The sequence below is a fragment of the Culex pipiens genome, chromosome 2 (genome assembly GCF_016801865.2).
Source record: "Culex pipiens pallens isolate TS chromosome 2, TS_CPP_V2, whole genome shotgun sequence".
NCBI lineage: Eukaryota > Metazoa > Arthropoda > Insecta > Diptera > Culicidae > Culex > Culex pipiens.
In genome coordinates, this window is record NC_068938.1 from 158,858,231 (window position 1) to 158,874,125 (window position 15,895).

The window sequence follows — 15,895 nt, forward strand, 5'->3', positions numbered from 1 at the left end:
CCCAAATCCGTAACGGATCCGATGGACCAGAAATTCTCAAGAGGAAGGCAGGCTTTTTTCCGGTTAACCACCGCCTACTCTACCGGTTTTTGGTCTACCACTGACAATGACATCGAGACGTCGGTGGTGAGACCAAACGGTGGAACCCTCAAATTCTAGCCCGCAGTTACTCCGGATGGTTGTTGGGGGCCCAGTTCTCTTTCCAGCTCATTGCACATGAACGATTTCGGAAACTAATTTCCTCTCCAGCTGGAGCTGATGCGTACTGGATTGTGGTTAGTAAAACGCGTTTTTCTACTAGTTGATCACGGTTTTGGGCTATTAGAACAATTTCATGTAAATTTTGAAAATTGGTCTTCCTTTCTAAATTTGGAAAAATCTCGTTTCTATTGCAGGAGGTCTAATCTCCATCAAATTTGTTAGTTCTCACTATTTAATCAAGTATGTTTTTAAAACTGTTAAAAGTAACATAGAAGAACGTGCTCTGTTACTTTCACTTTAATTTCACCACTCTCTGATTGTCAATTTTCATTAAAAGATTCCATCAGATGAAGCGGTTTTCATTTTCTAACAGCGTGCCAATCTCCGGGCATGCATCGCCTCCCCCCGATATCCACAAGTGCAAGAATCCGATCCGACCGAGCTGATCCGATCAACCCCCCTTAATCTGGTCGTTCAATCTCTTGGAAAAATGAAATCGAGAGTGCCCTCTTTTGAAAAAGGGACAAAACCATTTTCCCACCACCATCACCACCAGTAAAGGTCCACGTGTCCACGTGCCCACGTGAGTTGGTGTGTTCGGCATCGCATAGTTTTATTGTGTTTTGCCGGGAAATTCGATTACTTTTTCGATATTAGAAGGAAGGGCCCTTCAACTCCTCGTCATCATCTTCTAAAAGAGTGACTGAAAAGAACTCGGCAAAATAATTTAGCAAATTGAAATCGGTTACAAAGTGTCTCTTTGAAGTCGGTTCAAATTTCTCGTTCGCACTTAAGTGTGAAATAGTAGCAGCAGCAACTAACGACTCTGACGGTGGTCCACGTCGTATCCATGGTAAACGGTCCTCTCTGGGTGATGATGACGGTTTGGTGTCGATATCCTCAGAACTCATTTTCTTCTGGGGAATTGGAAACTTTTGGCTGCTACACGGTCGATCGACGCTGTTGTGCACTTGAAGATGAATCTCCCCGGGGGTGATACTTATCACTTTTTGTACATGGTTGAATTACAGAAGAAAGTATTTTCTATATAGTGAGGAATTCAAAAAAATAACACAAATCCTTCTGTTTAAAATTAATATTGAAAAGCCCAACCATACAACCCTGAACCATTGCCACCATTCACAAGTTCACAAATAGTTTCCCGCCGGAGTAATTGATAAAGTTGTAAAACTCTCATGTTTCATGCCTTTCTCAGCAGCATCGTTTTCCGCTTCTACCTTTGCGTCGATTTCGCACCATTATTTGCAAGCCACGACCGCCGGTCAGCCTGGATATGGGCATCGGTGGATGTGGCGGTGAGGTGGCCAGCAGTCAGTCAAAAACCATCACAATCTTGTCCCATCTTCCATCCTGGTCTCCCCCCCCCCCCCCAATTTGAAGTACCGTAAAACGGGGTGACTTTGATAGCCGGGGTGACTTTGATAGGTTTGCGATTTTTCCGAAAAATGAAGAGTACAATTAAAAAACGTAAGGAATGGTTCAGAAACATACTGACCGTGGTAGAGTTCCTCAAGAAGAAGTTTTCATAAAATTTTGAAGAGTTTAAAAAGTTAGTTAACTATAGTTAAGAAAATGTTAATGAAAGTCATTATTTTAAACTTCTCAAAGTGTCATGATTTTCTCAATGAACATGATTTTGAATCGGAAAACGGAATGCATTTTCGGATTCTTTGGACAATTTTCCACTAGGAGAAGATTCAATAAGTTTGTAAATAATAAATAATATGTGTTTTTGGAAACACAGTTAAAAAAAAATCTTCAAATTTATAGGCATTTTCATTTGAACAAATTTCATGTAAAATGTTTAAACTTGTGATTCGTGCTTCGAATTCAGTATAAAATGCAATATAAATCAATAATTTTATAAACAAAACTAGTTTTAACAAATTTCAGGCAAAATTCCGACTTTTTAGCAATTTTACCTAAAATTTATATGTATTTTGTTAAAAAGGTTATAAACTTAGTTAACTTAACATAAACATTGATTTTTTTCTTACAAACTATATCAGCTACTTTAGTGATGGTAAATTTAACGTAAAATTAAAGTTGGAACATCTTAAATATGATTTTAGCAAGAAAAACTATGACTATCAAAGTCACCCCGGAATTAAAACTAAGAATTTTTAACATAACTATTTTTCTAAACACTACTGAAAAAACTTTTTTTCCAAAATAGTGCATGGACTTAGTGTGGCCTACCCCAGTACATGTTTTAAAAATAATAATCTTGAGAAAACCCTTACCTGTTGGAAAATATTCTAAAAACAATTTGAAATCCTATCAAAGTCACCCCGGTTTACGGTATGCTCGTCCCATCGATGACTGACTGCGCGCATGCAAAATCATGTTGCTTCGGTTTCTGTCCTGTTTGGTTGTGGTTTTAAAATTGACACTGTTATAAAACAAGATTTTTCTCTGCTTATTTGTTCAACTGAATTATTAAATTATCAATAATTTTTACTATTTTTTTGCAGTAAAAATATCAATGTTGGTATACTGTTCCGTGCAAAATATTTTTTTTCTAAATAAATATCAAAAATACAGATAAAGGCCAAATTTGGTGCACCAAGTGGCAATGGAAAGGGGAGATGTACAAAACTGCAACAAATGCTGAACAAATCTCGCAAGTCATAAGTGTTTGGTACTACCCTAACGGGGTTCGGAAAACTGTAACTGAAATTCTAACCTAAACCTAATCTAACCTTGTAATTTGTGTCGCTAAATCTGTATGTAAAATTAGCATATAAACCCATACATTCCCAAATTATGATTGACCTACATAAACCGACAAAAACGACTGCGCAGGCTCAACTCGAGGGGAAGCATGAACTTTGTGGTCCCCAGAAACACAAGACTTTAAAAATTTCAAAAATATTCAGAAAGATTCGAATGATTTTTCTTCAAAGTTTGTGTGGAGAATTAGGGCGCAGAAAATTTGTTGGTCGGTGATATTTTGACAATTTGGCTCAATTCTGAGGGCAGATACAGATTCAGCGGGCAAAACTACACTATAATTTCTTTATGGTGGTAGCATATGCTATTGCCATGAAAATTAGACATTTTCAAAAATAAATATTAGGATGTAACAAAAATTACTTTTAAAAAGCATTCAGGGGCTTGTTAGAATGGGCATACTGAGCCCAAATTCTAATTATGAGCATTGTTGGACATTAAAAGAGTCGTGATTTGAATTTTTTTCTTATTTTTATAAAAAAATAAAAATAAAAATATAAATCAAAAGCCTTGTTTTGGATGAAAAACTGTTTTAAAACGCGTCCAGTAGCTTTCCAATAATTATTTTTCAAAATATCGATGTATTGACGGAATTATTTTTTTTGCGAAAAAAAAACCTGACATAAACTTTGAAAAATATTTGCAACGGCCTATTAAAAATTATTTTTTTTTCAGTTTTGAAAATTTAGCCCGACATTTTTAAATACCAAAAAAATATTGATATAAGCCTTTTCAAAAGGTTATTGTGATTTTTTTGAATTAGTATTTTATTGTTGCAGAACAGAGCAGCAAATTTCACAAAAAAAAAACATTTTTTAACATTTGAAAAAATGAAGGGTTTATTAGGTGACAATGAGAATAAAATCTTCTTTCAAAGTCTTTTTGATTGCAAATTTGGATTTTTCATCTGAAAATGGTTTCACCACTTGACATTTTTTTTATTCTGATGTCGGTAAACGGTAAGTATGTCAGTGAGTAGGAGAAATTTTCGTATGTTTGGCAGGTTAAGCACTTGCTCCTAACTCCATCCAATTTGCTGATTTTCACTATTCAAACGACTTATTTTGTAAAACTGTTTATAGAAACACGCTTGCTCTCTTCCTATTGAAGAGCCATATTTTCGCTAGGGGGCACGGCTTTGTTCTAGAGGTCGTTTCGATGAGCTCCGATTTTGATGAAACTTTCAGCGTTTGTTGGTCTACAAAAAATATGAACTCATGCCAAATATGAGCCCTCTACGATACGAGGAAGTGAGGTAAAATATCAATTCAAAATTTTGCAAAAATGTTCAAAAATAACAGGCCAAACTTTTAAAACTCTCATAACTCAAGTTTGGCACTACGTAAACCTGCTCGCTTGGTTTCATTTGAAAGGTCTTGAACTTAAACTGATACTTTTTAAAGGAATTTGTTCAGAAAACTATTCTTTACAATGCAATTGGTTTGTACGTGTTTTTAAAATGTTATGGAGTAATATTGCAGAGGAACGAAAAAATAGGACCTATTAGGTAATAAATGGTTTTTATAAAAAAATCTATATTTTGAATTGTTTCATATTCAATCTTGTATCCGGGCAAGATGTTGCTGTATTTTCGTAATAGAGCTCTACACATTCTGATACTTTTTGGTAACGATTATCCCATTCCTTGCGAAGTTATGGAAATCTTCATCAATCAATGATTGCCAACTAGGACGTCAATGATTGTTTCACAAAATTATATAATTTTTTAGACACATTTGAGTTAGATCAAATTGGCTTCAAGAAGGCAACAACCGGCACATTCTGATTCATTTTGGTGCAGAAATTCATTAATTTTGTACAGAATATTTTAGATTGATGATCAATTATCTCCAAAAATGATCAACGGCTTCACCTTAACTGACCTTCTGAACATTGGAAATATAAAATCTTTCAAAAACAAACTAGGCATCAGAGGGCTAATGCATTTTTTACTGAGGGCTCGACCTTTTTTTACAGTGCATCCCAGAGAAAAGGGGTTTCGTTTCATCCCATATAGACAGAAGGCATCTCAATATTAAACTCGTTGTTCGGTTGATGTCCCCTTCTCCTCGTCTACCCCATTTAGAGCATCACAACATCCCGAACTTGGGAGTAGCAGCCAGAGGATCGCGGGAGGAGTGGGGTTATGTGTGAGCATAATAATACGATTGTTGTTTAATATTTGCTGTCTGCTGGAGACAAAGTGGTTCCTGGGGCACCATCACCGGATCTCTCTCCGGTAGAGGAGTGGAAAGAATGGCGCGAGAGTCGCGTTTTTCACGATCATATATTTCAATTTATGCTGCGCGAAGGTTTCCCTCGTTTACAAGGGGGTGAGGCGGGGGTTGTAGTTCATGGGGAGACGAAATTAAATTGTTCGAATATCATTGTGCATGCAATATAGCGGTTTTCGTTTATTTACATTTGTCTTGCACTGCGAGTTCGTGTTTGACTTCTTTCTTCTTCTAGTTTGCTGTTACTGCTAGAACTGTTGAGTTTTTTTTCTTGTTGCTGGAGTTAAAATCTTAACATTTTTCTTTTTACATTACAGCTGTTTTTTTAGGGAAACTTTTTCGTATTTTTTCTTAAGTTTGCAATATTTTAAACATGGCAACAACATTAAACCACAGACAAACCTACTTCTCGGTGCTTCCTCTCTGTTATGATCATGATGATGATGATGGTGATGTGGGCATATTTCCACCATCAACTGACCTCCCACAAAAATGCTACCTCCTGTTTCCCCTCATCTGGTTCCGGCTGGCAGCTAGGGGCAGTGACCAGTCAGTGCTCTTCAGCAGTGCTATTTGTTTCATATTCGCCGTGCTTATTAAGTTCTTTGTTCTGCAATCACGAACGTGGAAAGAATCTGTGATCTCTGCGCAAAAGGTTGCTTGAAAGAGGTTGGGCACAGTGAAGACACTGCCTGGCCGGCTTTAAGGTTATGACAGTCGTAACAGTTTAGAAGGAGTTGTAGCTATTCTGGGCAATATATAGTAAAAAATCATGGTAATATTACAACTGGGAACGAGAACATCTTTTATGTCAGAAAAAATGTTTAATTTTACTTAGAGCCGATAATGCGTAAGTTTGCCTCGGGCATACGCAATGCAATGTCATAAATGCTTTAAAGATTATTTCCTTCAAAAAACAAAAAATAAACATAGAACAAAACATTTCGGAGCACCTAGCTATATAATCCCTCAAAAACAATTCCGTCTCATCTGGCTCTAACTAGCTCGTTACTCCAGCATCAGTATCTCCACAGATCGTGTGGCCATCATTGCTGACTAACTGTGTCCTCAGCTCGCGCGGAACTTGTGTACCAGCGGTTACATCAAGTAAATCCACGTACATTCCACGGAATTGAATCACGAGAGAGGCATAACCAGCAAAAAAAAAACGGAACCGCCAAACCAGAGTCATGTCATGCAAATGATACCAAAATGCGGGTTATTAAATTCTTCCCCTTCCCTTCTTGCTCCTTTTACCAGGTCAAAAAATCTTCTCCTCAAGATTCGGGTTCGGAACAGTCGTGGCCTGGAGTATGTGACTCTCCGACAAAGATTGGTGTTCCCGGGGCATGGATTCCATGTTTCATGTTCTATGTGCTGCCTTCCTTGGCCTTTCTCTGAGATGTCGATGTTCTACAAGGTGGATATGTGCTACCGACCGGCAGAGGGCCTCCGAGGGGTCGTCATTTGGCCAGGCTTCGTGTACAATTTAATAAAATGCTCCCGTGTGTGTGTGGCTGACTCTCAGGGCATCGACGACCGTCAAAAAGTGGGACCACTCGGGCTTGAAGTTGAAGTAGCTGGGTAAATCTATGTGAAAAATGTATTTAAAAATTAGTTTACTCCAGGTCTTTGACTAAAAAATCGTTTCGTATGAAAAAATTTGAAGGGTGAAAAATAAGCTTTTACATGATATATTACTCAAAAATTACTAATAAGTTGCGATTTCAACGAGAATTGTCCAGTAGCTGGGTGAGCTGGCCGGGTGGAACAATGACAAGGTTATGAAATTCCTCAGGTCTGGGGTTCACGACGTGCGCGGGGCCAAAAGACCCCTTTGCATGCGCGGCAGGCATTTAATATGAGAAGGAGACCATTTTTGCCCTTTCTTGATACATCATTATGATTTAGCAATTTTTCCCCCTCGCGTACTCTCCTTCTCTTCAGGGATGATGATGATGTTGATGTCTTCTTCAGAGCATTCCCCAGTCTAAGTTCAAGAGTGGAGTCCATATCAACGCGAGGAGCAGTCCTATGTTGTTGCGGTTTGCGCGGAGACTAATGTTAACTCGTTTAACTGGTTGGAAGAGGCCCTCCTCCATAGAACCATCAAAATATTTGCTTAATTGATTCGAGAATTTTGGGCCATCATTCCGGCTAGCGCAACGAGCCACTGCCTCGAGCGGGGAGGAACCAAATATTTTAATTTATATTTGAACATATCGTCTGAAAGCATTCATCAAAAGAATGAGGAGCGTATGTCAATTTAACATGATTCTATGTGCTACTTGTTTTGGAAACTATGTATAATCTTTTTTAAAGTTTTGTAAAATGTTTCACAATTTTAATAATACTTAAAATTTGAAAAAATATTATGATCAAATATTTAAACTTGTAAACCAAGGTACCGTAGACTGGGGTGACATTCATAGGATTTTAATTTACTGCTCAAACATAATTCAAATGGTAATAAGACTTGTAATATGTTTTTTTTAACAGTGATTTGAAAAATAGTTTCTTTTGCAATATTTTAAACCTTAGATAATCACTTTATTTCTAAAAAATATCAGCCTAAAAGTTTGTAAATAAAATTTATACTGTGGTAGTGCAGGTAAAAAAGAGTGCCAAGTTGATATGTTGTTTGATTCTCTCCTGAGCGTATTCGTGTGTGACTCGGGTCGACGGACGGAATAGTCAAAGAAATTCGCGAAGTATTTGTGTCCCTAGGAAAAGCGGTTGAGGAAGCCGCTGGCAGCATAACTGTTGTGTTCGCTCGCGAATGGTTGCGAGCTCCAGTCGGCAATGATTCGTTCGGCGATGAGTGAGTGATTTCTGATCTTTGAACCGAAAATCAGAACCCTTGTTTAAGTAATCCTATTTATCTAAGCTATCAATCTCACGCCGGTTTACGGTATTTAAAAGAACTTTCAGTCCAAACGATTAAAGATCGGATAACCCTATCAAAAGTTATAAGCACTTAAGTGTTATTAATACACTTTTTGAAGACCAAATCTGAGATATTTTCATAAAAACGTTATCCGGATCTGACATGCGACTCAAGCGAAGCATAACTTTTGAAATGGTCTGCAAATAGATCATTTTCTTCATTCAAAATTTTGGACCAAATTTGAAAAAAAAACGAAATTAATTTTATTGAAAAGATATAAAAAAAGTCACAAAACTTTATTTTTTCAAAGGGAAAATCTAGCCAATGGTTTTCAAAATACCGTCAGTTGAGAGTCACAGGGTAATTAGGTGACACTTAAAAGACTCATTTTCATCGAATCTCAGAAATTTACTTTACAATTTCAAAGTCTCAGCGAGAAAATGGTGGGGAATATGAATGAAGTATTTTCTAAAACGAAAAATATTAGTCCAGATCGCAAAATTAAGTGAAGAATTGATTTTCAAGTTTAAATGATAATTTTACATGGATACTCAAAATATGATCAAAAATCGATTATTCGACACTTTGGCTGAGGGTAGATTCAGATTCTGCGGGCAAAATTACATGAAAAAACATATATTTGGACAATTTTCGACTTTCGTAAGAGTGGTTCATATGGGTTTCCCCTAAGAATTTTTAGCGTTTGGCTTGCGCTTTTTCGAGATATTTAAATTGTAAATTTGTATCTTTTTTATCTAAAAATAGCTGTAACTTTTGAACCTTAAGTCCAAATTGACTTCTAATCTAATCTTATCTAATCAGACCCTAGTGCAGCCAATCTTTCGAAGGGATCCTGGAAAGTGCCTTATGTTAGATGACGCCTAGCACTCTTCTTGTCATTTATTAACATTTGTAGTGCGCCATTACATTAGAATGCATTGAAACATCACAAGCGTTAAAGCGGCCAGGCCTACTGCGTAAAGCCGTATCGCAGAGATGACTCGTAATTGGGTTGAGATTGAGCACAGAGTGAACCTTAAGTCCAAATTAACTTGTAAAAAAATAAAAATGCTTGTTTTAAACCCCGAGTATCACTTTTCTCGTTAAAAATATTGATTTTTGAAAGTTTCCTCAGATGCTTTCTTTAAGTTTGGTCGTAGAAGGTGTAAATTACGAGATACAATTTTGGTGTCTTTAACAAAGTTGCTTGGATTGGTAAGGCCGACAACTTTCTAGAAGACAAAAAAAATCCCAAAAATATTCCTCAAACGTTAGATTTTCAAAATCACCCCAATCGTGAACCACCGTAAATTCGCCACTTTTCGAAAAATCAATTTTCCACTTAATCCTATTTCAAACGACCAGCAGTGTGTAATATGGTTGTATGGAAAAAAAATAAAGCTGTCCAAATTTAGTGAGCACATCAACTTTTCAGTTCTTTTTGGGGTCCTAAACAGCTCCCTAAAGTTTGAGAACGATAGGTTACGTCCCCACTTTGCGCAATGCGTTTCAATTTTGTATGGGAATTAGTATGGGGAAAAGCTTTTTTTTGCATTTTGATATTTCAAGAATTCACGTTTCACGCTATATTAAAACCGAATTAATATTCGGATGCTTTGGAATGTGATCTACAACTTTGCTGAAGAGAGTATGATGCTAACTTGTTCCTATAAAAAGTTACAGCGTGTTCAAAACTTGTCTAAAACGTGTTTTTTGCTCGAAAATCACGTTTTAGACGAGTTTTGAAGACGCTGTATCTTCTTTCAGAAGCAAGTTAGCAGTATTTTCTCTTGGGGAAAGTTGTAAAGCACCTTCCAGAGCATCCGAATAAGAGTCCGGTTTTGATATTGCGTGAAACGTGGATTTTTTTAAATATATATATATATATATAAAAAAAAAGATTTTTCCCATACAAACTTATATGGAAAAATTAATCGCTTTGCGCAAAGTGAGGACTGAACCAATCATTCTCAAACTTTGGGGAGTTGTTTAGGACCCCAAAATGAACTGCAAAATTGCTGTGCTGGAAAATCGATTTTGATATTACACCTTAATGACTGGCCTGCAAAATTGCTTCTTTTGACTTAGAGACTGTTTGGACAAATTTTCATCGAAATCAAAAAATGAAAATTTAAAAATCTTGAAATAAAAATCTCCAAACTCTAGAAAACTTCTTTTATGAATTTTCCTGTGATTTGCTATTATAATAATACGTTGCTCTTTGTTCCAGAATTTAAATGACCGTTTTTATTATCCCACCTGGAAAATGTTCAGATTTGAGTCACTTTGTGAAAATTTCCACAAAAAGTCACTTTAGAAAACACTAAGTTTTGCAAAAAAAAGAACTACGTTATGTTCAGTAACTCATGTCGAATATTTTTCCACAAAATGTTCATGACTGATCGCTTGAAAGGTTTAATTGCATGCCAATTACTTTTTAAATGTCAAAAGTTTAAACACATTTAAAAATATTTATTAAAATAACGTTATTTGTTATTTGATATAAGCTTTTAAGTTCTCTATAAACTGCTGTCGCTATTCAAGCTGTAGTCCAGATTCGCGCCAGTTAACGACAGTACTGATATCTGAACTCAGTAGTAAGAGTTTTGTCTGGATCATTGTACTATTTTGTCAAGGTTGAAAGGCATCGCACTATGTTTCCAAAGAATTTGTCAATAAAACCAGATTTTTTTTAAACTCAGTCAGATGCTATATTTTTCGTATAAAAAAATTTGTTAAATACTCTACCGCTAAAAAAGATGTTGAATGACTCCAAGTGTTTTGTGTTTTCAGTGCGTTTGCATTTCTGGCGAAAGAAAGCGAGAGAGCAGACCTTTAGTTGGCCACCACACGGGTGTCGACGACGAAACATCCCTGCGTCTGGCCGGACTGGTCCTGCAGGTCAATCTCGATGGTGACGGACACCAGCGGGTAGATGGCGGTGATCGGCATGGTCAGATGCCAGGTGAGGTCCTCGCCGACCGAGGTTGGGCAGCGAGCTCCGACCAGCCAGTTGCAGGCGGCGGCAATGTTCGCGGGCAGCTCGTAGGGAGCGGTGATTCCCAGGGCGGTAGCGGTGACGACCGGGCGCAGCTCGGTGGCATCGGTCACTGTAAGGTTTAGGGATTGTTAGTATTGATAACGAACGCCGAAACGTCGAAGACTTCACTTACGGGAGGTGTAGTCCATGACCATCATGGCGCTGGATCCACGGCGCAGTTCACAGGGCATCTGGGGGCAGTTCTCGATGCGGAGGGTGGCCGGTGGCGGGCGGGCTCCGGCGCACGGACGGAACGGAATGACATCCCAGTTGTCGTAGTTGACGTTGTCGGCGTTCTGCAGCATCACAGCTGGAACCAGCGCGACCAGGATCAGGAACTTGAACATTGTGAGTGAGGTTTGGAGGTAGCGGACTGACTGCGGATAGTACACTGTTTCACTTGGAAGTTGCTTGTGATCGATTTACGCTCAGGAACCTAGTTTTATACCTGGAGGACTGCGTAACACTGAGTGATAAGCTTATCACTCCCGGTGAGTTATACGACCGCAGGTGTGCCTGGGTTGCGAAAATTGACCATCTGGACCGGCGGCGTTAGATAAGTGACCTTGCGCGTATTAACAGGTGGCAGGTAGAATTTTGCGACATCTGGTCGGCGGGGTGGGTCAGTTTGAATCAGTTGTTGATAAGAGACCACTCGATGAGTGGTAATTGTGGATGATACGGTTCTTACAGATTACTGATATGGTAAAAGGTAAGATTCGATGACGTTAAATGAGGTCAGGGTAACATTAGATTGTAATGATTTATATTTTTTAAACATTGTAATTTTATTGCTCAATCTGAAACTAACCTTCAATATGAATGTTTTGCCCACGATTTCGGTTCCGCCCGCGAAACTCCCCCAACGCGGCAGCAAATGTTTTGAGCGGTGCCCACTGCTTGGTTTGGGGTCAACTAGCAGTCAGCAGTAGCAATTCCAAAAATCGAGAGTTCCAGTCGCACACAGTCAGCACAATAAACTTGGTATAGTATAAATTATAGGTGACCCCAACGCATACCCTTGATTTCGTCCAATTACTCCGGCGCGGTTGCGACGGCGGTGATCGACTTCAATTGAAACATCATCATCCCACTTCGAGGTTCCCTGCTGGATGCTGTCCCTGCGAGAATTCAGAAGCGGACGCCAACAAGCTGCGGCTGTATTCATTTGACACGATTGCTGTGCACTTCTTGGATTTGGTTGGCTGAAACTGGTACAGGAGACGGACTTTTGTGAATAGGTTTCTTGAAAATAGGGTTGTCAGAATATAGTTTTGACTTATTTTTCGTAATTGATGACTAATTTGGATCAGTTTGATCTGTTTTGTAACCAAATCGTCGCTGTCATGATAATTTGTCACACGTGCATTTTGAGCCAAATTTAGTGCAGCTCCAAAATTCGATTTCAACACTGAGGTATTTAATAACACGCAAAGATTCTACGTGAATTTTTGTCACTTTTTATGTGAAAGAAGTTGCAATCTTGTCGTGCTATCTTGACACAACCTAAAAACGTATTAGGTGCGACAACTGGCCAAAGCAATTTCAGGTCAGAACACATTTGACTCACGTACATGCTCAACTACCATAAACATTTGTAATTATAACTCGGGACTCCAGCAACCAAATTCAACCGAAATTCAGACAATGACCACAGAATGGTCAACCAAACAAAACTTGTTTGTTATTGTTTACATTGCGTGGTCTTGTTTATTCAAGGTTAAACATCAAAACGCGTTTTTTCTCAGAACGTCAAAAAGCAAGTGCGACAAATTAGCACAACAGCGTCGTAATGATAAAGCTCAGCAGCAACATAAAAAACTTGTTCAAGGTTTTTGATAATTTTTTTAAACTTTATAATGAAATTAAAATAACTTGCAACAAACATGACTGGTAGCCCTATCGCAACCCCGACTGAACTCCGCCAGTCTTTATGGGACGCTTACCGGACCAAAAAATGCGCCCCATTCCATATATTTCCCATTCGGCACAAATTGAATCATCAAAACATGACCATCCCACCCCCTTCATCACCCCCAACGCCAAAATTGGAGATGCCGGCAACTGGCTAGGAAGCTGAAGGAGGTTAAAGGCACAAAGCATTTTTTTTTATTTCTACCTTTCAAAGCTGAAAAAGCTCGCCCATTTTACGACTGTGAAACGTTTTGATTTGCATTGATTTGTACCCGTCAAAACTGGACACGTATCATTCCGAGAGAACTAGCCAGCCAGCCAGCAGCCAACCCCTCGTCATCGCACCGAGGGGTCCCTCAACGGCCCCCGGAACAGAAGAATGCGTTGAAATTGCGCGCACGCGGTTTTCGGGGAGGACTTTTTGAGCGACGTCTTTAATTTACTAGTTTTGTGAGCCGGGAATGGAATTTTATATCTTTTTCCCTCCTTTTTCAGGTGGACGCGTAAACGAATTGCTTTTGCGTAGGAATAGAACAAATTAATCCGTCTCGAAATGATATTTCCCCTCCAAACTCGCAACGAGCCATCAACGCAGATCGTCGCCGTCGTTCTAGCTTGCCACAAGTGCGGGTTAGACCAAGTTGAGTTAAAATCGTATATTATACAGGTTACAAGATGGCACTACGCCAACGAGATGAGTCGCGGCAGATCTTGCTGTTGAGTCTCGTCCGACATTAGAGGTTGAGAAGCCAAACGGAGATAATTATACGGCACCGGGTTGGGGTTGATTCCGAGATGTATGACCAACCAAACAACCACCACATACTTTGCTCTGTCCAATGTGCCTCGTAAACATTCATTTCGACACGTACTTAAAATGGATTAAGTCATTATCGAAATTTTGGATACCGCTAATGACACGGTTTAGCTGAAATGTGTGCATGTGTGTGTGTGTGTGGGGGGCTCAATCCAAACCAAACAAACAACTCCTAAAGCTGTCATAGCTGGGGCTAGATTTGAGTGCTTGGCCGGATTTTGGCGTAGGAAATTGACGGTGTGTGTCGATTTAAATTGAACTCCATGTCAAGGCGACGAATGGCGTGTCAACCCGGGGCCTTTCTGCACGATGGCAATTATTCCGAGCGAATGTTTGCTTAAGCTCACCGAAAATCCGTCTCGTGGCGGTGACAATCGACGGCCCAATTGGACCGGATGCGATGGTGATGAGAACCTAATTGGCAGGTGTCGCCACACTTCTAGAGATTGTTGGATTCAAGGCGATCTCAATCAACGCGTGTGATGATTGGATTTTAGCTTTTATTTTTTTTTTCAATATATAGTATGTAAAAAAGTGTGTGGGGTGCTTGGGCACTATGCACATTTTTATGAAACAAGTAACAATTTAAAGTTTGACAGAAACCAAGTACTACGTTTTGTTCGGAATCTCATACTGAAAAATGTTCTACAAAATGCTTATAAGACGATGATTCCTATGAAAAGTTCTACAACAAATATTTTTTTCAAAAATAAAAAAAGGTGCAAAAAAAATTGAACACCTTTCGAAAAATTTACATAAATACTGTTATTTGTTGAAATCATTATAAATCCAGTGTCACAATTCTTAATAGGCATCCTTGACTGAATAAAAAATAATTTGATTGGAACATAAAGTTTACAAACTACTTAGTATAAAAGTTAATATAACTATGAAAATGCTACATAAAACTTATTTAAACTTAATTTTGCAAACTTCTATTTTAACTAAATGTCAATAAACTACCATAGAATTGCTTAGTACTCATTTTAGAGTGGATATAACACCGTTTTGGAGGTCTTTGTATCGATATAATTGATTTTACGTTGGCATTTCGAACCAACCCGGAATTACGTCGTAGGAAAATTCGCCGGCATCCAAACCGGTTAACATTTTACAGATTAGTATGTGTCATTTGTGCCATCGGAAAAGGCATATTATTTCCGATCTTTTGATACCCAAACATTCAGATTTTCTTAAAAAACTCACTTTTTAAATACCTGAGCAAAAAGTTTCTTGATCCACTAGGAAAAAAAAATTACAGAAATTCTGAATTACAAATACATTTTTTGATCTTTTTGGCAGGTTGTTCAAATGAAACCATAACAACATTTTTACCTAACTTTTTTACAAAACTCAAAGTGTCAAACAATAGCTGGCCTTTTTGAATGTTGCTCCAGATTTTATGGATATAGTTTTCTAACTTATATTTTTCCTAGAATATTGATAATCCTAATTCAGTGATTTGATGGGGGCTAACTAGTTTTAATTGTTAGGAAGTTTATCAGACTTTTTTCCCCTTTGAAGCATTCTAGAGACCACATCCGTGTTTAATAGGGTGACAATATAAAAAAAATCGATCTCAAGGTTCCTGATTCGTTTCTCGAGGCAAAAATAAGAAACTGTGATAGTTTTGAGCCATATCGATTAAGGTTGAAAGGTCGCTGTAGAACAGTGTTTCTCAACCGGTGAGGAATTCCCCCTGAGGGGGAATTTAGTCATTTTTGGGGGCGATGCATTACAAATTCAATGCCTTTTTATAAAAAAATCAAATCTTTATCTGTACATATTAAAATCTATAAGATATTTTATTTCCGAAGACGACAAAAACTGAATTTCAAAAATATTCCGTGAAATTTTACTAATGAATCTATAAAATTAGAAAGTTTTATAAACATATTTTTATGGAGATTTTTTTTGCAGTCTTGTTTATAAGATAATATTTTATTATTTTGTAAGTCTTGTTTTCTCCCAAACAAAAGCAGCTTATGTATCTCTCAAGATTTTTAATTTTTTTTCTTGTCACCCTAGTGTTCAATCGCCCTAAATCT

General features: G+C 38.0%; 1 protein-coding gene across 1 annotated transcript; it reads right to left on the bottom strand.

Moving 5' to 3' along the window:
* Positions 1–10,750: 10,750 nt before the first annotated feature.
* LOC120426420 (NPC intracellular cholesterol transporter 2 homolog a-like) lies at positions 10,751–11,539 on the bottom strand. The gene is made up of 2 exons (XM_039591178.2): positions 11,250–11,539; positions 10,751–11,186 (listed from the first exon to the last, which is right to left on the bottom strand). Exons 1-2 carry the CDS (start codon positions 11,461–11,463, stop codon positions 10,912–10,914), a joined length of 489 nt encoding a protein of 162 aa, XP_039447112.1. The 5' UTR covers positions 11,464–11,539; the 3' UTR covers positions 10,751–10,911.
* Positions 11,540–15,895: the final 4,356 nt, after the last annotated feature.